Source organism: Vipera ursinii, assembly GCF_947247035.1.
Source record: "Vipera ursinii genome assembly, chromosome: 1".
NCBI lineage: Eukaryota > Metazoa > Chordata > Lepidosauria > Squamata > Viperidae > Vipera > Vipera ursinii.
The window spans coordinates 118,886,975-118,914,547 of record NC_139512.1 but is presented as its reverse complement, the minus strand read 5'-3'; the positions used below and the strand labels follow the sequence as shown (position 1 = coordinate 118,914,547).

General features: G+C 40.1%; 1 protein-coding gene across 1 annotated transcript in view; it reads left to right on the top strand.

Annotated features, from left to right (window-relative positions):
• LOC310631852 (unconventional myosin-X-like) overlaps positions 1–27,573 on the top strand; it is a 116,236-nt gene that overhangs the window by 56,244 nt on the left and 32,419 nt on the right. The window contains exons 9-22 of the mRNA XM_083348599.1: positions 1,703–1,806; positions 3,437–3,566; positions 4,204–4,322; positions 7,400–7,546; positions 8,270–8,370; positions 8,690–8,756; positions 12,600–12,692; positions 14,582–14,650; positions 15,632–15,714; positions 16,330–16,438; positions 16,953–17,033; positions 17,521–17,645; positions 18,191–18,305; positions 26,329–26,435. Coding sequence (XP_083204725.1) covers positions 1,703–1,806; positions 3,437–3,566; positions 4,204–4,322; positions 7,400–7,546; positions 8,270–8,370; positions 8,690–8,756; positions 12,600–12,692; positions 14,582–14,650; positions 15,632–15,714; positions 16,330–16,438; positions 16,953–17,033; positions 17,521–17,645; positions 18,191–18,305; positions 26,329–26,435 — 1,450 coding nt within the window. The remainder of the gene's footprint in view (positions 1–1,702; positions 1,807–3,436; positions 3,567–4,203; positions 4,323–7,399; positions 7,547–8,269; positions 8,371–8,689; positions 8,757–12,599; positions 12,693–14,581; positions 14,651–15,631; positions 15,715–16,329; positions 16,439–16,952; positions 17,034–17,520; positions 17,646–18,190; positions 18,306–26,328; positions 26,436–27,573) is intronic.

Here is a 27,573-nt window from a genome sequence, read left to right as displayed (position 1 = left end):
AATAGAGAAGGTTGATTCCCCCCCCCCAGAATTCCCTTCTTTTCCTGAAAAAGATGGAATGAGTCTGTCAGCTACAGTAATCTGCTATATCTTCTCAGTTACCTTTTTCTCCTATTGCTTTGCTTTGTCTTCATAAATATGTTCAGATAAATGTATCTGAAAGCCGGTTTCCATCTTAATATGCTATATTAACCATAGCTGTAGATTTATAGGAAAAACAATATGTTGCTTCGGTAACAGGAAAATGTTATTAGGATTATTTGTGGATTTACATTAAAATTCATTTGCCTATTTAAGCTGATCTCAAGAGTTCATGATCAAGGCTCATGTCCCAGCATTATTTATGGATATCCCTCAAGCACATGTCAAATATAGGATACTGTGGAAAGCAAACTGAAATTAGTATTATAATATGCAATGATGGGGGGAAAAATTGGAAAAAGATCTGATTCTTCCCCTGGTCAGCCTCTGATGGAGATTCTACTGACAGAATAATCAGGAAGGCATTGCAGATTTGCAACTGTATTTTTTAGCATGCCAATAAGTAGGTTTAGAGGTTTTTTCCAATTAAGTGCTTGGAAAATATTGTAGCCTATGAGATAGAGGTTAGTTTAGATGGTGTTCTCACCTGGAAGGTAAACGTGTCGTTCTTAAGGGAAGGCAGCTTCACCAAGTCACATTTTGAGCAACTGCAGCAAGAATAGATGCATAATTCCTTTATCTACCACAGGGGTGTCAATCTCAATTTCATTGAGGGCCGCATCAGCATTGCGGTTGTCCTCAGGGGGCTGGGTGGGTGTGGCCAGGGTGGGCGTGGCCTACTGGCTGGGTGCGGCTAGAGTGCGTATGGCCTACTGGGTGGGCGTGGCCAGCTCTACATCGTTGGCATCAAGGGTGCCTATGGGGGCCTGGGCAGGAGTGGGACAGATCTGAGGGTCTCTGGGCCAGGGCCAAGGCAGTGGGGGCCGTTCCCTCACTGTTTCCAGGATGGCTTCGCGGGCCGCATGAAACCACTTCGCGGGCCGCATCCGGCCCCCGGGGCCTTGTGTTTGACATGTCTGATCTACCACAAAGACTTTTCACTCAAAATTCATCCCCTTCCCAGATGAATTTACCAGCCCGGGGGAAAAAAATGTACATTCAAACTGAAGATGCTGTCCTCCCAAGGCTGGTATTCATTAAAAGAAACCAAAGAAAGCTATTTGTCTCACTTTCATGCATGTATATGTAACAATGCTTTCCCCATAAGCAGAATCTTATCAACTCTTTCTTTTGCTCAGAGGAACACCTTAACTGATGGACTGATTTTATGCCATCAAATTGGTGTTGACTTTTAGCGACCGTATAAGTGTATTTTCCCCAGGAGTGGAACACCTGACCATCCTCTCTTCTCTACATCAGTTTTATTTCCCTGCAGGCAAGATATTTATTTCAGCAGTGCTTTAACATGCACGGCTAACCAGTCTACTGTTTTGTGTGTTTTGTTTCATCCTTCAGGGTTAAACTGGGAATGTTAATATGTGCCAGTTTGGGGATCAGAATATATATATATTTTTTAAAAAGCAAGCTGCTTAATGTTTGCCTTTGCCTCATGTTTGCTGGTCTCCTTTCTGTATCTCCATTACCTTTGCATCTCTTCTCTGCCTTTCCGCTCTGGTCCTTAATTGTTCTATTTCTCCTTCTGGGAGCTGCTTTTCTACAGAAGGTCTCCACTTGCTGGAACCCAAGAACTATCGTTACCTCAGCCAGTCTGGCTGTACAATCAACGAGGACCTGGATGACCAAGACATGTTTAGCAAGGTTATGGTGAGTCTCTTCATTGACTCTGGGCAAAGTTTGATGGATGGATTTCTCTGCCCCCACTTTAAAAAAAAAAAAAGGACCAGTTACGTCTTTTCATGAAGACAGATTGTTTGGGGGGAGCAAAATGCCCACAGGCCAAGAGGGTTTTGCATTCTTGAATGTGGTGCCTGATAATGATGTGCTTTGTTTAATGACAATTAAGAGTCTATTTAGACTGAAGTAATGTAATTTGAAGACAAAGCTCATCTTCCCACCAGTATTTTGTCTTTCTGTTTCTTGAATGCCTGCTTTATCATGCCTGTTCCTTTTACTTGGGGGAAATATCTAAGGGAATCATTTAGTCTGCAAAAATCTGGATACTATTTTTCAAGGTGGGGAAAGTGAGATAAAATAATCAGGCATTTATTATTTATAGAGTGCTTTAAAAGCAAAGTCCTGCATAGATGCTGAATATCAAAAGTAGGGAATGGAATAGGGACAAGAAACAGGCATACAAACGGAGGGATTCGGAGGAGATTATTCTAATCAAATGCCTCAAAAAAATAAGTGGATCTTATTACAGTTCCCTTGCAGATCTAAAAACCATTAAGTATGAATCTTCCACTTAATAAGATGCAGTTATGATCAGTTTCTATTGTAATTATTATTCCTGTAGAAGCTCAAGTATTATCTCCAGAAAAAAATCAGGAACACTGGAATCCCAAAATTTGAAGCCATACCATTGCTAGTGTTGTGTGTTGTTGTTTTTTTTAAAAAAATTAGCTGAATAAATTGAGATCAGATTGTAATATTTATGGAGCAGCATGACATATTTATTGATTGACTGTTTGCTACCTATGTAACTGAAAAATGTTGAGAATCAGTTTAAGAAAAAAAGGAGAACAAAAGGATAAAGTTTCGAGGGATATTTTTTCTCCCTTTTCCTTTATTCTAAGGATAATTTCAAATGTATATTCTGACAGTTTGTTGCTAAGGATTAAGAATTATTCAAGGAAGCAAGTTGTACATTGACTGTACTACTGCATCAATTACTATTTGGCCATAATACTTGGAAATCAATTGGTACCCCTATATACCATGAGGATTATATTATAACTTATCTTTGCTCTTTACAATAAATATAAAAGTTGCAATAAGAATTTAGGAACATGTGAATAATACTTATATTATTTCAATAATACTTATTGAAATATTAAGATTCCATTCCACACAATTGAGAGTTACATAGCATATTCCTTAAACCTCTTGAAAGTAAATTTAACTACATACTGTAGTGCTCCTTCCTACTAAGTGCATTTGGCTATCTAACTTTATAACGTCATTACAGAGAATGTACAAAGAACTTCTTTATAGAGGATGCATAGATATACAGAGAACTTTCTTTATACATTATGGAGAAGATGAATGTATTAGCTTAGCTTTTGAATTATCATCTGAGACCAAAGTAAGAGCCGTTATTCCAGCAAGGCTTTTATTGTGATTTCTCCTTTATGGATTTTTTTTCCAGTGCTACTTTGCATAATCTTTTTAAATATAATAGTGTCAGGTAACTGGAAGAGTACTAGTAGCTATCTGTACAGAAACACCTGGCTTCTTGAAGCTATCATAATGATTCTGAATGTGGTTTGAACAGACTGCATTTGAAGTTATGGGATTCAGTTCTGAAGAGATCAGAGACATCTTCAAACTTATATCTGGCATTCTACAACTTGGAAACATTGAGTTCATGACTGCTGGAGGAGCTCAGATTACCACAAAAACTGGTACGTGATGCTTATTGTGAATGAATCCTCACCTGGAATCTGCTCTTCCCTTATAATTTTGGTGCATAGCAATAATTAAGCAAGTAGACTATTATGGCTTTTTTGTATTTTTCTGCATTGCTAACAGGTAAATGAATTCCCAGGAATGCAGCTATTTTCCAGTGTAACACAATTTAAAAGAACAAACTACTTGGTTTATGAAAGGGTATATGTATGTATCTTGCCTTTGTGATGTTGCCTAACCAATCTGTTAAATGTGCTTCCCTGTCTCTGTAGACCAATGTTCTTTTTTCATTTAGTTGCTTAGCAAATGAATAGGGTATTTTAGCACCTAGGTGGAAAAGAAGGGTTTGTCTTTAAGACTTTACATTACTGGGAGAAACTTTCTTCCCTTCTGGAGTGCCAAGTAACCGTATTCTGGGTTTTCCTCCTTGAGGAACAACAATCTCTCAATGATGTTTTGGGAGAGTAAATATTTCAGAGCTGTTGTCACATACTAATAAAGTCTTCTTAGCATAAGATCTTCACCGTTGTTGCTTAGTTTCCACTTTGTGAAGACATTTGTGTAATTTATGCTTACTATCAGAAAGAGAAGTAACATCTCTTATTGTCAGTTCTCAATTGTCCTGTCTCCTAGTGCTGCATAATGTCAGTGAGCTGCTTGGCTTGGACACCTTTCAGCTGTCTGAAGTACTTACTCAAAGATCCATGTTTCTACGAGGGGAAGAAATTAGCTCTCCCCTCACTGTGGAACAGGTGAGTTAGTAATTAGCTGCTTTGCAGTTCATATTTGTTATGAAGGTATATTGGCAGCATTCCTGTCAGTATTAAAGGGAAACGCCACGAGGAATCCCTTGATATGATGATATATTACTTATTCTCAGAAGAGAAGGATTCCTGGAATATTCTTAGTGCTTCCCGAATTAAGAATAAGCCTGGGTAATAAAGGCAGGTATTGGAATGGAGGAAATAATGGGTTAATCAGCTTTGTTAAGAGGACCATTGCCATGGATGTTGTGCAATGTAAGGGAGGAAATGTGGAACAACACTTATGAAAAAATTAATAGATGGATTTTACAGAACTCACTCTTGCAAACTGCACTAGTAAAAACTCTTTTTATAGGATGCAACCTATTTATACTAGAAAAAAAATTCTGCTTAGGTATTGGCTGAGAATCAGTATGGATATGGTATGATGCATCTTTCTCATCATTGGCCTTATTCTAAAGCAACAGGACCCCAATAATATTGCTTGCTTTCATCTAGCTGGTAAAAGCTTCCTATTAATATACAGCATGGCAATGTTGGACATGGACCACTGTCTTGTGGCTCTAATATTTGTGAGGTTCCAGGTTGCATGAAATAAATGGAGATTTTATTTTGCACGTGTTGTAAATTGTAAAAAAAAAGTCCAAAATACTTCATTAGGAAGTCAGAGAATTCTTTTAAGGTTTGAATGAGCTCTAGCTCTTTACCTGAGGATGAAAATCAAGAGCTTCTTGAGTCAAGCTTGACTTCTGGTGGATTTATAAACATGTCCACGTAGTTTGCTTGACAGAAATATGGAAATATTTAATCATTGCCTTCTGGAGTATTTTTTCATTTTCTCAGTCTAGCCACTTACTCACACTTAGCTCCTTAAAATGGACTAATTGCATTGAAAAACTAAGACTCCAAAAATGCCAAAGTCTAGCTTCAGTGCTCGTATGGAACATGAATATGAGCAAGAGGGTGTCATGCATAACTCTTCCCATCATTGACTCATACAAAAAGAGGAAGCTGGGGATCGTAATAGTAAAGGTAACCTTCCCTCGCTGATTAGGCTTCCTGCTTCTAAATGCCCCTTTTCTTTCTCCAGGGACAGCAGTCAGCTGTTGTCAAATAGTCAGCTTCCATTGTACTCAAAGTTCATTACCATTCCAAACTTTGACATTTGGAGTATGTCAAGCAGAAGGAGCTAAGTAAACTCAATGAAGGCTTTGACAGAATGCCTATGGCTGTCAGTCTCTGCTGCCCCTGCTTGTGTCACACTGCTGGGTGTGGAAAGACAGGCACTAATCTGAAAGATGTAACTGAGATGTTAAATGACTATGCAGTCTGACCACTACTTCATTAAAAGAATTGGCTGAGGCCTTAAATATATGTTAGGATGAATATGTAGCTCTCCTGACCTGGTCCCCCATATACCTTCAATAATGTTTAGTTAGAAACATGTCAAATAATTTGGCCCAATTCTTCCTTTACTTTCATATATTGGAACCAATGAATTGGAAGGAGTAGAGGGAAGCTCTTAAAGGCATCATACTTCTTTTTTCCATTTTGTTTAACATTCTATAATAGTATAGTAAGTATATATTGCTTCCCATATGACATTTAGACTTCAGAATAGTTGTGATGTGTTTCTTAATTATGACTTCCTGTGAAAAAGGGTCCTAGGATCCTTTAGGTTTGGGGACAAAAAAAATTATGGATATCTTCAGCCTCTTTCACACACATAGACAATAGTGACAGATGTTTGAGCTATCTAGATTAGAACTTAGTTCTCACAAATAATGGCTTAAGAAGTAATTATGAAGTCTTACATGAACAAATAGCAACAGAGGGGTGAGCAACTGAGTAGCATATTTGGGAAAGGTTCTGTTCCTGAAAGCTTTGTGTGTTAGGGAGAAAACTAGCCTATTCTTCTAAATGTATAGATTTTTCAATTAAAAATAGATACCCAAAGACCTCAGTTTGAGGGGTCTTTGGTGCTCTCTGAGTTTGCTTGTTTTCTTGCAGACTAGGTAATATCAGTGCTGGTCTAGCACTGATGATGTTACCTAGATTGGGTAATGAAACATCTGCAAGAAAATAAGCAAGCTCAGAGAGCACCAAGGACCCCTCATGTCAACCCTGAGCTACAAATATTCTCCTTTATTAGAGTTCAGTTTGTAGTACTTTAATCTAACTCAGACATGTCAAACACAAGGCCCGGGGGCCAGATCTGGCCCACTAAGTGGTTTCATGTGGCCCGCAAAGACATCCTGGAAACAGTGAGGGAATGGCCCCCACTGCCTTGGCCCTGGCCCAGAGACCCTCCTCCTGCCAGAGACCCTCAGATCTGTCCCACTCCTGCCCAGGCCCCCATAGGCACCCTTGATGTGAACAATGTAGAGCTGGCCATGCCCAACCAGTAGGCCATACGCACTCTAGCCATGCCCACCCAGTAGGCCACGCCCACCCAGGCCATACCCACCCGGCCCCCTGAGGGCAACCGCAATGCTGATGCGGCCCTCAATGAAATTGAGTTTGACACCCCTGATCTAACTGGTCTTCGTTGGAATGAGAAGGCTTGATTGGTGAGAAGCAGTTCATTTTGAGGCGTGTGGGCACTAGGTTTTTCAGTCTTTCCTCCTAACAATTCATTTCCTAGTAATCATGTTCAGATCCTGAAGTCTTTCTGGTTATGTCTATCTACTTCATGAGGCACCTAATAATATGCCACATTCAGTTGTCTCAAAAGATGGCAGTACTAACCTTGTCTGGCTTGGAAGCTAAGCAGGCTTTGCTCTGCTTAGTGGCTGGATGGGAGACCAGCAGGAATTAGTAGGGCTGTAGACAAGACTGGGAAGTTGCAATTGAAGAAACATCTTAGAAGAAAGCCATGACAAATTACTCCTGTATTTTGCCAAGACTGCTTAATAGACATATCCATTAAATCACTCTGAGTTCAGCTTGGTTCTTGTAAAACATTACTATTTTTTTACTAGTTCTTTTTCAAGTGATGTAACTCATTTTTCATCATGCATGACTATGGTAAGTGCTAAGATGTCTTCTTCCCTATTTGCTCCTAGGCTACTGACTCCAGAGACTCTCTTGCCATGGCCCTTTATTCACAGTGCTTCTCATGGATCATTGGAAAAATTAACTCAAAGATCAAAGGGAAAGAAAATTTTAAATCTGTGGGAATCTTGGATATCTTTGGTTTTGAGAATTTCCAGGTCAGAAATTAATCTGTTGTAGATTGTAGCATGGACACAGATAGTAGCAATGCATGTAAAAAAATAAGATGATATCTGGAGATGGGGAGGGGATGGTGGCAGTTGACACAGGGAGGATGAGCAGCAAGATAAGGTCCTTAAGATAAGGTCCTTCCAGAACTTGGATAATGAGGAGGGTTTTTTGGTCTATGACTGTATAAATTGTGGGATGTATAACGGGAGTGATTCATAAGAGCATGAATATTTATCCCAGCCTTCCTATAGATATGTTGGGACTACAAATGCTAGTTGTCACTAATATAGCCATAGTTACATGATGGCTTGGGTTTAATAGGTGTTGAAATCCCAATAAATCTGGAAGACGGAAGGTTATTATACATAGTCTGTTATAATAGAAGTCTCTTGGGTATATATGCACATGTGCATGCATGTTGCCTTAAGCACACATAGGAGTTTGGTGTTTGTTTGGGGTTTTTTTGTCTTCCTCAAGCCTTACTACAGCCTTTGTTTTCTATCTTACATTCTATGTTTTGTGAAGTTTTGTGCCAAGACTTGCATCAGTTGACATTCTAGGAGGGCACAGGCTGATAAAAACAGGTCTAAGCACATCCTCCACCCCATCCTTGTTTCCCCAGTTCTTCGCGGTCTTTGAGGGAAATAGGATTTTCCCCAGCCCAGAGCAAGATGAAAGGAATTAATATTGGTTTCTTTTTTCATGGACAGGTAAATCGTTTTGAACAGTTTAACATTAACTATGCAAATGAGAAGCTCCAAGAGTACTTCAACAAGCATATCTTCTCCCTGGAGCAGCTTGAGTACAACAGGTAGAAAAATGAGACTGTCAGACATTGGGGATATTTCTTATGTTCATTTCTCATTCTGGCGATTAGGAGAACCCTTGCTTTCAGCTAGAGGATGAGAAAGCTGATTAAAGGAGGAAGAGTGTTTGGTCCCAATACCTTGGGAAAGAGTATTAAGAAAATGGTACAGTATTACCCATTTCTTCACTGACTGGAAGTTTTACATACATTGATGCTTCTTTCTTCCTTCGTTTTTCTCTTTCTTCTGTAACTGCAGTGATTTGTGCTTTTAACCATTCTCTGCAAATGAGTGTTTAATTGGCTTTGTATTTTTCTTTGGCAGAGAGGGAATAATCTGGGAAGCCATTGATTGGATGGATAATGCAGAATGCTTAGATCTTATTGAGAAGGTAGGTCCTTCTCAATAGGTAGGGTGGGTAAGGATGGAAGGATCACCAAGTCTTAATGTCTAAATTATGCTTTAGCCTTGAACTGGAATAAAAGGACACATTTCTGTTAAGGACATCCATAGGCCACAAGATTTGGTTCAGACTCCAAATTGATAATTTATAAAATGGTCCACTTCATCTGACTCTAGTTGGGAGTTGACCAAATCAACTTGAACTATTTAGTTTTTTAATTTTTTTTAAAAAAGAGGCCAACCCAAGGACCTTGGTGGCACAGTGGTTAGAATGCAATATTACAGGCTAACTCTGCCCACTGCCAGGAGTTCAATCCTGACCGGCTCAAGGTTGATTCAACCTTCCATCCTTCCGAGGTCGGTAAAATGAGGACCCAGATTGCTGGGAGGAATATGCTGACTCTGTAAACCACTTACAGAGGGCTGTAAAGCACTGGGAAGCGGTATATAAGTCTAAGTGCTATTGCTACAATTATTTTAATTTATTGATGAAATAATATAATAATAATATTAAGCCTTGTCAGAGGATAAGGCTTGCCAAATTAAATATATATTTGGGAAGTGAAGTGATTCATGCACTAATCACCTCCTGCTTTGACCACTGCAACATGCTGTAGATGGGACTACCCCTGAAAGGTACATTTGGTCCAGAATGCACTTGTTTGAGCAGTTAGGGATGTTCCTCACTTTGCCCACCAAATATCTTTGCTTTGGAAGCTGCATTGTTTACCAGAGGCTTTCCAGGTGCAGTTCAAGTATTGGTTGTCATCTACAAAGTATCACATGACTTACAGCCTACTTAACTATAGGATTAACTTTCTCCTTTCTGGCCAATTGATAAAGTGTGACAGAGTTTGTAAGCTCCAAGTCCTACCTGTAAGGCATTATTACCTTATGAAACCTAGGAAACACACCTTCTGTGTAGCTGTACCTGTCCTGTAGAACATGATCTCCTCTTAGATTCAAATGGCCCCGACTTTTGGGCCTTATATAAATTGCAAAAACCTGGCTCTTACAACAAGTTGGGGGTAAGATGTAATGATTTATTCCCTGGTGATTATCATGTTAATTTAAAATGTTTGAGCTGGTTATTTAATATTATTATTTGTTACTTCTGTTTTCTATGATTATTCTTACCCTAATATGTGAGCCATTTAGCACTACTTTAATGAGCGGGGTGGTCAATAAATAAACAAACAAATAATCAAATGAACAAATAAATAACTAAAGCAAGTAAGAGTAGTGAGATATTGTAATACTTTAATTTTGGTAATACATCTTGCTTTCCTCACATGTCCAACCCAATTTTGAAACCTTAAATAAATGTTGTAATCATTGAGTAAACTAATGTTCGCTATTGGCACAGTTTTGCCAAAAAATGGAAATAAATACTGGTTTTTGGCAAAACCATTGTAAAATGTGGTCATATGACCACCACCCCCAACCATCAGAAATTTGAATCTGGGTTGTAAGTACACCCAGAGAAGTCCATTGTAATTTTGAACAATGCTAAGTGATTGGTTGTAAGTTGAGGACTTACGTATATATGCATAGCATATTACAGTCTTGCGTTCTTGAGGGTCCTAGATAGATTGCTTTCACTTTCATTTTTAATATGTGATTTGTTTACTACCTCTCCCTTACAAGTGAATCTCTGTTCCAGGCAGCTAATGAAAATCAGAAGGTTGTTGGCTATATTCCCTATATTTTTTAAAACATCACATTATCTCTCCTTTTGGAAAAAATGGTTTGGTGACCAATGAAAATATAGTTTCCCCTGTCAAATATTTATAAAATCAGATGAACTTGAAATATATTTGTAATTCCAGACTGTTTTTTTGTCTTTTTCTGTGGCTTTTTTTTTTGGAGTTGTATTGCTTTTCCTTTCCCCCCCCCTTCTTCTTAAAATGGAATGAGCACCACAACAAAATATTTAAATTCAGCTGAGAGGATTAGAAATGTTAATACTTAAAACAATTAAATTGCATTTATATATTTGTTGCAAAACAGCAGGAAACAATAAGCTCTCACCTATTCTCTCTCTCTCTCTCTCTCTCTCTCTCTCTCTCTCTCTCTCTCTCTCTCTCTCTCACACACACACACACACACACACACACACACACACACACACACACACGACTCACGGAAGACCCAGAAGATTGGGGGCATTTTGGCTAACAGCCTAAGCAATAAGTGTATTCCAAAGCCTTACTTGGCCTTTGAGTGGCATGCCATAAGCCAAAAAGAGAGCCAGTTTGCTGCAGTGCTTCAGGTGTTGGGCTAGAATTTGAATAGAGATTGTTGAGAATATTCGTAGTGCAGGTTGTAGGTTTGGCAGGGGTCCGAAGACCTAGAATTTGAGTTCTAGGTCTTCCTTAACATGAAAACTGGCTGGTTGACTTTGTGCTAGTGACTCTTTTAGCCCAATCATCAAAGAGTTGCTGTGGAGAGTTGCTGTGGAGTTGAAAATAGGCAATAATATTAAGTATGTTCACTGACTTGAGTTATGTATATTTAAAGGTGGGGAAGAAGTAGAGGAGGAGGAGGCCTAAAGTAACCAAATTAAATTTAGAAGCTGATCTTTGCAATGACATTTTTAGTAACAAGTTTCCTGAGTTACTAAGATAGATGGGCACGCAAAAGGCATTGCCTCTAGATAACAGCAGCTTGAAAATCATTAATAAAAAAAGGTTTGCAGAAACTTTGCCTATTCGTTTTTGCTCTTCAGATTTGGAATGATCATTTGGGCATATTTTGGGTAAATATGCTTTCTTATCTCTCAACAAACGTAGCAAAGCTATTTCTTCTTTGAAAAGAGAAAAGTAAAAAACCAAGCAGAGGAGAAGCATGGAGCTGGTTTCAGAATGGTCCTTTGGGATATCAACATTTTGGAATTCCAGCATTGGTGGAATGATGAAATGCAGTTATGCAAATGTTCGTGACTGGGTGTTTAGGAGAGGGAGTGGAACAAGAAATAAGCCTCAAATGCTTATGTCAGCCGAGTGCTCAAATCTATAAAATGGAAGTACGTTTCAGGGTTTGCTGTTCTGTTTTGGGTGTTTCTGCCAAAGTGAAACATCCCCATTAAGAGAAAACACAAATGGAGAGAAAATAAAGCACACGTTGATGACAGAAAGATGATGAGGTCATCTGAATGCTCCATAAAATAACCATAATGAGCATTGCACATTGAAACATCAATCGAATCTTTATAAAAAAAAAAGACCGTAAACTCTTTATGGACTTTTTGCTGAAAATGTATAAAGATGAACTGGTGATTTCAGAATTTATTTATTCAAAAGATCTTTTTATGGGAAGAAGGGAACAATGACCTCTTAGAAGGGTGAAGATGGCATTCATTCTGTTTGTAACTACCACATAGAAATTTGGAAGTAACTTCTTTAGATAGTTTTTCCTCTTTTGTTACCTTTCACTTTTTCTTTTCTTACCTTTTGTTTCCTGTTTCTGTAGTTTTTTAAAAAAAAATTAAATTAAATCTTAAAATGAAAATTACATTTAAAAAATGAAAAATATATATTTGAAACAACGTGGATAAAACTTGGATTGTTACTTTCTTATGGCTACTCCTTACTCCCTGCATGGTAAGAGTGCTTGGTCAAATGCAATACAACTGTGAAAATATGGTTTTTAGCCAACTATTTTTAGCCAATTTTAAACTCTTTTAGAATTAAGATTTGACTACAGTACCCAGAATGATCCATTTTAGTGTATCTATCTTGCTCTTCTAAAGCTCTAGTACCCCTTTGGCTTAGCAATCCACTATGTCGTTTGTGGTAAAGGGTCTACCTTTCTCCTTGTAATGTGATTGCAGAAACTTGGCTTGCTGGCGTTAGTTAACGAGGAGAGTAGATTCCCCAAAGGCACAGACAGCACCCTCTTGGAAAAACTGCACAACCAGCATGGGGTAAGTAGGCATGCATACACACCACTGCATTTTTCAGCTGCTTAGTTTGGGCTCAGTCATTTCAAGAACTGAGATAAACACTGGAGGGAGGGAGGGAGGGAGGGAGGGAGGGAGGGAGGGAGGAAGGAAGGAAGGAAGGAAGGAAGGAAGGAAGGAAGGAAGGAAGGAAGGAAGGAAGGAAGGAAGGAAGGAAGGATCAGACCAGAGTTTCTTGAAAGGTAAGGTTTAATAGAAAGGCAACTCAAGCTCTGCTGTCCAATGGGATGAACAAAATAAGAGAAATATTAAGGAGGAAACATTTATTTAATTACATTGGACTCATTCAGAGCTATAAAACTTCAAAACCAGATCTGGAATTGGCCTTAGGAAAAACATGTCACTAGAATTATCTCTGTGACTGGCATCAGCAAGTAGCCTGTCCTCTGCATTTTGAAGCAGCTTACTCTTTATAAATAGCTACAAAGTTAGAGTGTATTGCACTAATATAACCTAGGTATTATAGTGTATGTTGAACAGGAACCAGTTCTGTATCTTCATTCCATGTATCTGATGAACAGAGAAGAGATAGGCAGTTCAGGCCTGGCTTGGAAAGCTATTTTGGCTCACTGGCTGGACACCTTGTGAAGGGACGCTTGATCTTTTGTGATGAGGCCAGAGTTGCTTCTCCTCAGAGGCTGCCCACTGATAACATATAAATCTGCAAACTTTCACTGACTGTTTGCTTGTTTCATTAGAAAAATGAAAATCAGGCAAAAAGCCCTACTTCAGAGCACTTGCCAGGGAGGAGATAAGAGTATTCTGAAGGGTATAGTCCAGGGGTAGGCAACCTTGGCTCTTTTATGACTCGTGGACTTCAACTCCCAGAATTCCTGAGGGGAAAGGGAGAGGTTTCCAAGCTGAGCCATGCTGGCTCAGGAATTTTGGGAGTTGAAGTCCACGAGTCATAAAAGAGCCAAGGTTGCCTACCCTTGGTATAGTCTCAAAGTTCAGAAAATGTCACTCATACTGTAATTAATGGAAAGAGAAACCCTCCAGGTATATAATATACTTAATTTCAACATTTTAAACTTTCTTCCCTTTCAACTTGGCTGTTTTTGGCTTCACTCATAATCAGAACTATGTGGATTTTTAAAAAGGGTGCAGGAGGAGAAATCAAGCAGAACCTGAACTTCACATTTCATCTTTTCTGTTTTCCTTGGCTGGAATTCTACACTAGCTCTGTCATATGATAAAAAGGTTGCTCAGGCGATAAAGCTCAATTAGCTCTTTTCAGAGCAAAGCAAACAGAGTTCTCTCTTAAGCAAATGACCCTGAGAAATGAAAAGCAGCTAAGATGCAGTGGGTGGAAGTTAAAATTAGGTTAATAATTCAGGCAAGGATAGATTTCCTTGTTTGGTTTATTTTATTAAGGGTAAAATTTAAAAGACTTGAAGTGGACTTTACAAAGAACATGTTCTGAGGAATTGAGAAGGGAATGCCTATCCAATTAGATGGAAAATGGATGAACAGTTTATAGGGAAACAAGCATTTATCTAGAACATGCTGGTTGGGGGAATTCTGGGAAATGAAGTCCACATATCTTAAAATTGCAAGGTTGTAAAACGCTGATCCAGAAAGATCCATCCCGGCTCCTCAGAATGTGAATTCTGCTACCAGAGACCTTTGCCATGTTTCTTCCTTCAGTGATCTATTTTTGGCTAAATTGTCATGGTAACTAGAGGCATTCTCCTTCAGTAAAATGGCATACTCCGTGCCTAGATAAGTGGCCCTGCACCATTTCTGCAATGTGCTGCTGTTTGCAGGTTGTGGTGTTGCGAAGTTTTTGGTTAGAAAATGTTTCTTTGGGTGCATCTGTGATAACAAATGTACTTCCCCCACTTTTGTTTCAGAACAACCAATATTACATGAAGCCTCGAGTGACAGATTTCCATTTTGGGATACAACATTATGCTGGAGAAGTAGGTACATTTTAGCTTTATAGCTGAGAGGAAGCTGGCAGTATTCAAGATTTTTTGAACAATAAGGTCTTAGCCTGCAATTCCAAGTAGGCATTTTTATGGTTGCAGTGGGCAAAAAGCCAGAGTGTCTCAGATTTCTTTAATTTGAACTAATAATAGGCTTATTGAGGGCTAGAGTGCATATTAGTGTTGCTGTAGCTTAGAAGCTCTTACACACTCTGGTGTTCGGGGCTTATACGCCTGCCCTTCATATCTTCATTAACTGTTGAAGATGACATACGGTCCAACAATGTGCAAGCTACATGCCCTGCTTTGAGACTGTGTAATCTAGGCAGCCCTTCCTGATCTGGCATCTGTGCTGACTAGATGATTGTGGGTATCAAAGTCCAATGCATCTGGATGGCACCAGGTTGGGGAGCATAGCCGTAATGAGTACTTCAAGCCACAGGTTCTTTATTCTGGAAGAAGTGGCTTTTGGGTATTGCACACCTGGGCAGGTTCTGTGATGAGGTTTTGGCCATTAGTGCCTGAAAATAGGCCATGGTCAATACAGGGCAGCTTGTCAAACAACTGGTGAGCTATGGAATTATTTACCTGCAAATGTTTATTTTGCTTTTCCTTTGAGGAAGCATGTTGGCACGCATCATCTTCCCTACCTGCCCCCATATTTATTTTCCCTTTACAATTTATTGAGGTGGGCTGGACTAAGAAGCAACAAGTGGTTCAGAGTACCATCGTGAGCCTAATGGCTGAGTTGGGATTTGAATCTGGTTCTCCTTAGTCCCAATCTTGCTCTCTGTGTTGGTTCGGCTACTGCAGCTGAATGAGATTAAAAAGATCTCCATTTGCTTTGATAGTCTTTTGGACAGCTAAATGAATCGTTCAGCCATTTTTTCTTGTCATGTCTTATTTGCTCAAAAAAAGGGGGGGCGTCCACGCATGGCAAATTTGGTTATTTGTGTCTAAAATTGTTACCTATAGGTCCTCTACGATGTGAGAGGCTTTCTGGAAAAAAATAGAGATACCTTTCGAGATGACATTTTAAACATGCTGAAGGATAGCAGGTAAAGAAGTTAAAGCCATTTACAGTGCAACAGAATTAAGTTGCTAATGCTAATGTTTTGCTTTGTTTTGCATGGGGCAGGGGTTGGCAACCTTGGCTCTTTTATGACTCGTGGACTTCAACTCCCAGAATTCCTGAGCCAGCATGGCTCAGCATGGAAGCCTCTCTCTTTCTCCTCAGCATGGCTGGCTCAGGAATTCTGGGAGTTGAAGTCCACGAGTCATAAAAGAGCCAAGGTTGCCTACCCCTGGCATAGGGAGAGCCACTCCTTGAGTGCTCAATAATGTAGCTGGAATGGGATGTGGGCACAGGTTTCTAGCAGTCACTTGGGCCATTTTAGTAGGCTGGGTACCTTGGACCTCCGGAACCTCTTCATACTTCCTGGAGGGCTAGCTCTCCTATGGATGATCAGATGTCTCTGCTTGTCTTGGTGCTTATCTACCCTTAAGTTCTAGCATTTCACAAAGACGTTCTTGATTCGTATATTATCACTAGGGAAGAAGGATCCATTTCCTGGTTTAAGACAGCAGAAGCAGAGCAGCATGTGAGCTCCTGGTTTAGAAGTTAGTGCTCCATGGCGTCTTTTCCTTTCTCTTATATTTCTCTTTCCACGCAGGCTGGATTTCATCTATGACCTCTTTGAAAGAGTTTCTAGCTGCAACAGTGAAGACACTCTGAAGTTGGGAACTCAGAGGCGCAGACCAACTGTCAGCTCCCAGTTTAGGGTAGGAGCAGGAGGCCCATGAATGTGCATGCGAAAGCGCTTGTAGAAACATCTCAGTAGATATGTTTTTGTTTCTTCAAATCCAGTAAATCAAAGAGGTGCACCGCCAAGGTAGATGAGGATTCAGATTGTAGGCCTGCACCTTCTATGCTTCAGGCTCCGCTTTTTCATTTTGTTTTTTTAAGCTGCAAAAACTTTAAAGGATTGCGAAAGGAGATGTGATAAGCCAGTGAATGCAATGCAATCCTTCTTCTGTAGACATCACAAAAGATGTTTCAGTATTTTGCAATTGTGCTTCTATAGCAGTTTCATCACGCTTTTCATGGCTGAGCATCGGCTGTAGGAAATATTGGACCATGTGACAGCTAATGCTCAGTAGATTTGTTTTCATCTTCTCATTTTATTTTTTTTTAACATCAGAATTGTAAATGTGTCCAAGGCACTGGAGAATGATAGCAAATCTGGTCCTGAGAATGAATTTCTCCAGAGAAGTAACATCTGCTGCTCTTTTCCAGGACTCCTTACATTCCTTAATGGCTACTCTCAGCACTTGCAACCCACTCTTCATTCGCTGCATCAAACCAAACCTGGAAAAGGTGACGCTCTGGAGGTGGGGAATGCCGGATGAACAGGGAAGGGAGGAGGGAGATTCACCATGATTTTCAATGGCAGCTGAGTTGAAGCTTTGCTGACCGGAAAGGGTGTCTCTCCTTGTCTGAGGGATTCTGGATTCCTAGAAGGAAGAAGTTTGTGTCCAGGATTAGCACAATAGATACAGAAGGAAAGGGCAGTTTCTAAAAGAGCTGCTGTATGCAACACAAATACTCTTTTAATGCCTTTCCTCTCGTAATACATTGGGAGATAAATCTTGCATTTAAAAATTTTCCTTAAGCCTAGTGACTGTTTTGTATATCTAATTCATCTCCTCTGTGTGCGCTTGTGTGTGCATTGTACATGTATGTGCATGCAGAACTAATTAATTGAGATGCCAAGAATGACTTTTGCCATCCACCTGTCACACAAGCAAATGACCTAAGCTGCCATCTCTCACATTTGGTTGGTTTATTCTTGACCGTTCTTTAGGCTCCAAATCTCTTCAGCCCAGATGTTGTGTTGAAACAGCTGCGATACTCAGGTATGCTAGAGACAGTGAAGATTCGGAGAGCTGGCTTTCCCGTGCGGCGTCTTTGTCAAGATTTCCTCTGCAGGTAGAGACAGCGCATTTCCTAGGAATGGGGCGGTTGCAGAGAAATCAAATATAATTGTTTAGATTAATGACTGGCTTCTATGGAAGAGGAAGCTTAAGAAAACCACTTCTGTCCCATGGGTTTCAGCAAACCTATCTCTTTTTCTTCCCTAAAGCCAGTTAATGATCACATGCACTATTATACTCTTCTTATCTGTTCAGAGGCATTTATGTACAGTATCTATTTTTAATTAAAGTATGGAAAATAATTAAACATCCTTTCCTTCCCCACCTCCCTGAAAACCATACTGAATTTATTATTCTGCAACCAGGTTAAATTTCATTTTATATGTGTAATGCTTTGCAGCATTAAGAATTATTGCAGTTCCTCTTCCCAGATGCCACTTGTATTGTTTGGAAAAGTTAATGGAGTTAGTTAAAAAACCTCTTGTTCTACCACAACTCTGAAGCAAAAACTAGTATAGGAGAGCCGCTAATTGCATCTAATGCTAGGATTTATTGATTTGCACCTGTTTCTGATTAAGAGCACTTGTTTGGTTATTGCAGATACAAAATGCTTTTGAAGAATTGGAGCAGCCCGGACAGTGCAAAAAACACATGTGCAAACTTTTTGCAGATGTATGACAACACAGAGAGAGAATGGAAGCTGGGGAAAACCAAGGTAAAATCTATTTCCCCAAAAAGGTAAATTGGGAAATGCTGCATAATAATACTGTCCACAGTTACCTACATGTATGATGATTATTAGTTTTAGAAATTTGACCTAGCTGGGCTGTGGACCTGCTGAGTCTCACGTGTTTTCCATCACAGAAATCTGAATATATCTTCATTTCTTTCTCCCAGCAAGCCTCTTGAGAAGGATAACAAGCACCCTGCTGTTCTGCTCAAGAGTGCATTGGCATGGGGTCCCTGGGTATGATTGCTTAGCTGATAACACTGTATAGAGCAGAGATAGGCAACCTTGGCTCTTTTATGACTCATGGACTTCAACTCCCAGAATTCCTGAGCCAGCATAACTCAGGAATTCTGGGAGTTGAAGTCCATGAGTTATAAAAGAGCCAAGGTTGCCTACCCCTGGTATAAAGCGTAAAGTATTATATATTAAAAAATCATTAAAAATCATTAGTTCAGGGACAGTGTGTAGAGGCTGTTTTAACCCATTACTCCTCTAGTCCTGCATGTTATAGCCTCTTGATTCCCATCTGTTCTCTTCCTATCTTGTTCCCCCCCCCCATCCTGTCATATAAGTCAGCAAGCACTTAAATTTATTAAACATCCACAGAGAATGAACTAAATGGGTCCAACAATGCACTGGAGCACCAATTTTTCCCAGATTTTGCTCTTTTTCAAAATCAGTTGACTCTTACATCATTTCTAGTGAAATTCATTCTCTGCTGAATGTTGATTAAGGTCAGGAAGGATATTGAAGTGCCTATGTTTGTATTTAAACTGATACTTCCGTTCCTCAGCTAAGCGCAAAAAAGATTTTTGGGGAGTTTTTTTTAATAAGAATGTTACAATTAAAAAAGTTAAATGCAAACTAAAAGAAAAAGAAAAAAGTGCAGAAAAGAGAAGTTTGGGGAAATGACTCCAAATATTTCAGTCATTACTGAACAGTATAAACAGTATAAATATCTAGAAATAGTATTTTATTCATTCACTCATTCAATTTGGAGGCTGCCTGACTTTCAGACAAGTCCAGGCAGCTGGCATCTCAAAAACAAGAAATAATAAAGTAGAGAACAAATATGTGTATATCCAGGAAGAACACAACACTACCAAAATCTAACAAAAAGAACCACCAGGGGCTCATAAACTTCCCAATCCTCAGGCCTTGGAGCAAAGCCAGTTTTTTAAAGAGTTGTGGAATGACTGCAACGTATTTAATAAAACATTATTTGGAGAGTGGACACAAAGTACAGTGATAAAATGCAACTAAGACAATGCGGTCAATTAGGAAATTTTACAAAAAGGATGTAGATTACTAGATGCAATAGCAAGAGTTTTCTGTTTGGAGCAGAAATCTGGAAAGTAGGGGGTAGAATGCCCATAATCATAAGATTTTTTTTTAAAAAAAATATCATACAAAATCAATTCAGTTTGTGGAAGACAAGCAGCCTTCCATGGGAAGCTATAGTAAGAGCTTACCATGGATGGCTTCCTTGTCTTCCACGAACTGAATTGGTCTTATCTCAAGGTAAAGTTCGTATCAATAGGGTCCTGGTTAGGTTTTGCAAAGGTATCTCTTTAGGTAAAAGGTAAAGGTTCCCCCGCACATGTGTGGTAGTTGTTTCCAACTCTAGGGGCCGGTGCTCATCTCCATTTCAAAGCCGAAGAGCCAGCGCTTGTCCGAGGACTTCTCCGTGGTCATGTGGCCGGCATGACTAGACGCCAAAGACGCACGGAACGCTGTTACCTTCCCACCGTAGTGGTCCCTATTTTTCTACTTGCATTTTTACATGCTTTCGAACTGCTAGGTTGGCAGAAGCTGGGATGAGTAACAGGCGCTCACTCTGTTACGCGGCACTCGGGATTCGACCCGCCAAACGGCCGACCATCTGATCGACAAGCTCAGCGTCCTAACCCACTGAACCACCACGTCTCTTTAGAAGAGTCTAAATTAACAGTTAGGGAAATGCTTGGATTTCTTAATCCAAGAGAAGGATTGGAAATCTGCCATATATATGAATTGTTGGATAAATGTTCACTGTTAGTCCACCTATTCCTTTGTCATCTAAGGAGCTAGGAAAGTTGGTTTCAGCCCAGTTAAAATTAAGACAAATGCTTTCTATTATTAATCAGTATAGCAACCCTTGGCTATATATGTTTAATAAATAAATAAAATCAGAACTAAAATTTGGAGCTTTGTTCCAGTTGTAGCAACTATAGAATTGTGGGCAACTGTAAAATTGGGCATTGGTGAAATGTGTTTTTTGATTCTTAATCTTAAAAAAATAATAATCAGACTGAATAAATAAGCCAGAAATTTAATGAGCAATGCCTGCTGAGTTTCAGTACATTCGTTGTTATTTGGAGTAATACACTAGTATTGAATGGAAATAAAGAATAATATGCTATTTTTCAGGGTCACTATACAGAACTTCCTCTCTATTAAGGATGTGCAGAACCTTCAGTGTATATAGATCATTCTGGGCCTGGTACTGTCAAGTTCAGGTGGTCCATAACTAGACCAACATATACTTGTTGCATGTTTTATCTGGATATGGAACATCTATGTTTGGTCCAGACTCAGATCCAGTCATAGGTGTTTCAGGTCTAAATACTGAGGGTGCTGAAAAGCCGGCAGTGATAGGCAGGGGAAAACACTCTGGGGAGATTGGCAGAAGAAGGAGGAGATGAATGGTTGGACTGTGCTGTGCATGACATGAAGTATAGCAAAGGAAGTGGAATGAAAGCCCTGAGATGATTGGTAGAGGGACTAGTTGATTGGGCAAGTTGGAGTCTGCTGCATTTGGAATCTATTGTAGGAGAGAAGAAAGGGAAAGGAAGACAGTGGGACAATCGTTTTGCGGGCTGGTACACAAGTCATCGAGAAGAGGATTGGGGGGGGGGAGCTTTGACCTACTTGTCCCTCAGATCTGCCCAAAACCTGTCTTGCTTAAAACCCAGAAAAAGAAGTTCCTGATTTTGGTTTAGGTGGACTAAGAATCTTTTGTGGCTAAACACCAAAGCCATAATTGTATGTCATGTGTGGAACATATAGAACAAGGCACTTTTCATCCATTTTATGCACAGCTCTATGCTGCATGTCTACCAGTGATCATGTCACAGAAGAAATAGAACGCTGACTATTAAAATTAGGACAAAGGCCAGTTAAGTGCAATTAAGAATTCCTGCATCACTTTCTTTATTCCACCCAACTAAGGCCTCTCCTACCTACAAAAGCCCTGTGCCAGGTTTGCCCCAACATTTTCTTTAAGACTATTTTAGATGTTCTAAATCAGGGGTCTTCAAACTCAGCCCTTTTATGACTCATGGACTTCAACTCCCAGAATTCCTCAGCCAGGCACACTAGTTGAGGAATTCTGGGAGTTGAAGTCCATGAGTCATAAAAGGGCCGAGTTTGAAGACCCCTGTTCTAAATCAATAAACCACTGAGGAGCCCAATTCTGTAGCTTTAATTCTGTAATTAAAGAAGTAGCTCTGCAATAGCCTGTGGTCCATAGGGCAGGGAGTATTCCTTCATTAAAGACCTTCTAGTGTGATCCAAGGGGCTGCCAGATTTTACCAGTGCAAGTAACCTTTAACACCCCCCCCCAGTTGCCAAAATCCAGAAGAAACTGTAAAGCAATTGGATCAGAATAATCCAGGACATTTGGGGCTATTATAATTTGTTTCTATGCTTTTTCTTTTAGTATTACATTGTATTTTTCTTGGGAGTAGGCAGAGTTATAGTATGTTCTGCAGATGGGACTGCCTGGAGCAAACTGGAGAGAGAAGAAACCTTAGGCATCAAAGTAAAAAGGAAATGGCTATCTTTCTGCTTGGTGAACACTTGAAGTTAATAAATCAACCTTAGAGCCATTAAAAGAGCAGGCTCTAAGTGACCGATCCATGGACAACTAGCCTTTGATCTCCCCAGGAACAATAGGACTTTCTCTTCTGTACACATGTTCACTCTTCATTTTGCTGGACCATCTGAAAAGGACTGACTGTCTCAGTGTCCTGTATTAGTACAAAACAAACTAAGCCCTTTTTTGCAGTTCTAAAGTCCAACTTTATAAGCTTCTCTTTGCAGAATGAACAAGAGGAGGAACTGTAGGATGATCGAAAGATTGCTTTTCTTTCTACTGAATGCTTTGTTCCATTATCTGAAGTTATAAGATAGAAGCAACTGTGCCCAATTTTAAGAAAGATATTGGCAGGTAGATAAGGCAGCCATATTGATGGCCAGACAGTGACAGTTTACTCAATAAGGCTCAGTGATTACACAAAAATAGATGCAAAATTTCAGCACACACAACAGTCGTCTTCTTCTTCTTCTTCTTCTTCTTCTTCTTCTTCTTCTTCTTCTTCTTCTTCTTCTTCTTCTTCTTCTTCTTCTTTTTTGAGTAACATAAAGTTGACAAAGAAGTAAAAAAGCTTTGGATTGGAAAAAAACCAGGTAGATTAAACTTAAGCTGCAAACTCTTTTTGGTAGCAAAATATTTTTCCAATCCATTTGGATTGGAACAGCATATTTGTACTGTTTACTTTTGTGCTATTGGGATAGAGAAACATCTTTGATGTCGGTTTGATGGGATGTGACTATGATACCTTCTAGGATTCAAGATGCCTGTAACATTTTTTAAACCTATTTGATTGATACTGGGCTGGCTCTCATGACCCCTTTCACTAGGTCAGGAGTAGGCAACCTCGGCTCTTTTATGACTCATGGACTTCAACTATGCTTACTCAGGAATTCTAGAAGTTGAAGTCCATGAGTCATAAAAGAGCCGAGGTTGCCTACCCCTGCACTAGGTGAAGCACTTGTACGGCTTGGGCAGAGAACAGATGAGGGAAAGGAATGTGAGTTGTCTGGGGTTTCCTTCTTAAGGCTGTAGCTTTGACCACTCGATACATCAGAGATTGCTCCATCTGAGCACCTTCCAAAACTAACCAACAAGTTCCCAGAATTCACAAACATCATGGCCATCTATAGGTCAGCAAGACTGCCCAAAACTTTGTAGATAGAAGACAGCACTGTTAGCATTATAGAAACATTTTTCACCCCTTTGTACAGCACACATTATATGAGAGGAAACCAAGATTCATTCTATAAGCACAGCAGATTCTTTTCAGCCAATCCTGGCTCTCTGGTAAGAATGCTTACATAATGTATAAGCCCATATTGTTGTTCACATATTACTTCTTTAGATACACTCTTTTTAATAATAAAAAAATCCTATTTGTCTGTATGGTAGTAAGTCTTGTAAAACCCTGTTTTATGTTTTTTGATCCAACAGAATTAAACATTTCCTTAAATAGAAGTAAAAAGTTAATCTGGCTGCATTTCTGCATGCTGCTTACAACATAGGAGTGGGGAAAGGAAGCAGTTGGCAATTGTAGCTCAGGTTGTCTTTTCCTCAGGTTTCTGGAAGAAAAAAAAATGAACGGGACTTAAAAACAGTCCTAAGCTTATCTTGTGAAAGTGGTCCCTTTGTTTTGGCCTAAGGAACGGGCTGTAATTTCCTCAGCATGAGATGGGAGGGAAGCATAGCATTCCCCCTTTGTTTTTGTTTTTTTGAGGTGTTGTGAGATCGCAGGTACCGTTTCCATGTCTAATGAGCCTTCCAGGTGTGCTGTGTTCCGATTCCTGTCTAAGGGGCAATAGGGGACCTTGGGAAGTTATGAGCATATATGACTATGGGTGTTGGCTTCAACATGTGCTGAGCAGGATGGGGAAAGGAGTAGGAAATGCTTCCTGCAGCATGTATTCAAGGGGTATTTCTATACTGAGCAATTGTTTGGGGGAGGAAGGAAAGGGATTAGTGTAAAGAATTGTGGAGCACAGGAAAGGAAGAGGAAGGCAAGACGGCCTTTGTATTTCTCATTAGGAGCAGAGCAGCTGCCAGTTGTGAATGCTGGAGGGTTGAGTTTTTTCAGGGATCAAAAGAAAGTACAACTAATCAGAGAAGCCCTGTTCTGCTTCAATGCCAGCTTTGCCATTCACACTCTGAACTTCTGGTTTTCTTCCTGGATAGATACATCTGCAATTTTCTTTTTCTTATAAAATGAATGCTGCTACGTCAGTGCATAAACAAGATAATGTATCCAACAACTGTGCTTTAACATTTGTTATGTATACACTGTTTGCATTCAAAATTCTTCCTTCCCCACCCCCCCACCCCCGCTGTGGAATATTTTAATTCAGTTTATCCAACTCACCTATGCAATTCAGCGGTGTGGCACTGATACTGGTTTCTCCTAAACTCCCAATACAGCTTTTGGAACAGTATACATGCGACTGTGAGGTTCCCCCCTACCACCATTTTGAAGCAAATTGGGAAATGCAGAATTCTTTCAAAGAGGAGATAAGACATAGTGATAGAATACTCTGGCTATACTCTGGCCGTGCTACTCTTCCTGTTTTAGAGCATTGTCAGAAGATCAACCCAGGTTGCTCTTGAGGGTCTTAAGGGGGTTGGAAAGTCAAGTGCACAGAAATAAGGTCTCAATAAACAGAGTGAGGAATAGAGTCCCATAAAATCACCTCTAAGCTGTGTTGCTGAGATGCCATCGGATACCTCTTTAATTGCTTCTGGAAGAAGAAAATGTGAAATGCAATTGGATTTATAAAATTGAGTTGTGGTGCCTTTACCTTAAGTGAATGTGAAAGATAAGCCATGGAAGTGACCAAAGTAGAGTTCTGGGGGTATGCCATTAAGTCCTTTCATACTTCCTTGGTCCCAGAAGAATGCTACATTCAAAATATCAAGGCCTATCTATCTTTGTCTCTGTGAGTTTATTGCTTAATATACTTGGTTGAGTACATTAAAGTCCATTATAAGGAGCAGATATCAGTGAGTCAATTTAGTCACCAAAAGCAGAGTGGGTGAAGAAACCATTATGGCTTCATGGAACGTGGCCCAATGCCATCTTTTATTCTCTCACATGTTCTAAGATGCTTTTGCATCCTTTGTGGCATTACAAAGAATCCTAGGATTCACTGTTTAGAGACAGTCCATTGCTTCATTATGGATAAAAAAATATTGCTGTTTAAATACCAATACTTCCCCCCCCCACACACACACACAAACACACTTTTCAAATACTTCTATAAACCAGGAATGAGAAGCAGGAGTGGAAAATTAATAAATTACTGTGTTTCCAGGCCCTGCAGTTGGAATTTTAATACCTCATCTTTCGAATATCCACGAAGACGTTTGCAATATAATTCTCTTTATTTATGTCCATTTAAAAATCTGATCTGAAGATGTGTATATAAAACATTGCAACCACCATCTGTTAACGTGCACGTCAAATTAAGCCTGACTCTTGAGGGGATGGATAATTGTAGAAAAAATAATAATAATACAAAGGAATACTCCAGCTCTTTTAAGCAGGCAAGAAAACGAGGGAAAGGCTGGCTTGGAGGAGAAATTATCAGCCAAAGGAAATATGGATGATTGAGTTGTAGTGCGGAAATTGGTTTTGGGCGCCTCTTCTTTCTTTTATTTATTTTTATTATTTTTTTTGAAATGGGATCTTTCACATAACTGAACCAGTTTTTCCCTGTGGTCTTCACTCAGTCTTTAGGTGGTATCCTAAAAGTGCTTTAGGAATTTTAAATGGAAAGCTCCAATTACCTCAGAAAGTTAAAGCTATGTCAGGAAAAGGGTTAAACAAGAGTTGTAAAAGCAGTGCAGCCTTCTCTTCTCCTCCCCTTCCCTTCACCCCCTCCGCCCCAATCCTTGAGCACAGAGCGGGGGCTGGGCTGGCACTCCCTGTTCAACTTTTCCCTTGTCTATCGGTGCTGATTCCCGAAGGGAAGGGCTGGCGGAGCAGCGGGGACGGCTCCGTTGCAGGAGCGCAAAAGAAGCCCTCCGGGTCTGGTTCCTCTGAGCAGGCAGGCAGGCAGGCTGGCTGGCAGGCAGGCTGGCAGGCATGGGATCTGCTGGTGCTGCCTGGGACTTGCTGTTTCCTCTCTTTGTGTTTGGCGAAACTCCTCCCCGGGGTACTAGGTTTTCCTGAAGGAGGTTCTGGAACAAAAGCTGGAAAAGGCCCGGGAAGAAGAGCTGAAGAAGGCGGCCACCATCATCCGAGCCCACGTCCTGGGCTACATGGCAAGGTCAGTGCTTGTATTGCCTGCTTGGCTTGGCTGGCATTGCTGCCTGCCTGCTGCCTCTGCATGTGCTGGATTTTCCTCTCCTCCCGCCCCCCCCCCCACTTTTTTTTCCCCCTCTGCCCTCCCCATTCCTGCTTACTAGTGTTTCTAAGAGGCAAAGTTAAGCCTTTGACTTTCTCCTGTTGCATTTTTCGTCCTCCATGAAGCTGCCCTTAACTAGATCCCTGGCTCTCTAATCTCTGCCATTCATTGTTGCAAGCACAAACTCTGCTTTGATTTAGAACAGCTCAGTATCAAGGCCATAACAGCTCTGCCTGGTTCCTGTTTCTCTCCAGGGGTCTCTTGGTAGAGTTATAAGCAGGGGGGGGGTTATGTTTCATCCCTGCTCTGTGTCTCCTTACCTATGTCTCTATTTTTAACTTACTATCATCTCTTCTTCCATGGTGAGCTGGGCTTTGTCTCAGCTTGTTCTGGCAAATTGCAGTGTACTGCATGCCCTTTGGGATAATCACTTGCATTCATAGGTGCAGCGGTGTTGCTATAAGAAATAGATGGTTATATCTTGCAGGATTGCACCATTGCACATAGAAGTTAGGACTAATTCAGTGTGATTTGTGTAGGCTTGTCTTAAAACTCTTTTTAGACTCCCTTAAGGTTGCGAAGAAAGACTGGAACACCTATGAGCAATGTTGGGTGAAATCCCAGACCCATTGGGCCAGATAAAACTAGGAGAGAGGGAAAATGTATAGAACTAATAAGGATGGCTCCCCCGCCCCCATAACAGAAGAAAAATAGAAGTCTTTAGGTTTTTTTACACCTTTACTTAGTGTGCTATTGCTTGCAATCTATAGGAAATGTACTATCGCAAAATCTATAGGAATATTTTTTTTTGCCAAGCAAACTAAACCAGGAAAGTTGATGAGATCTCACCCCAGGGATAGATAACCTGGTGTGTTTCTGATTTTCCTGCCTAGAGTTAGTACAATCTCTTGCCAATGGCCTTGATTGCTGGAAATGGATTGGAACTGAATAGTTTCCAGTCATGAACAAGGCTCCACCTTTTGTCTAAGCCAACTGAAATTTGAGGGAAGACCATGGAAACTTTGGTTCTGCTGTACTTAAACTAGATGTATCTTTCTGC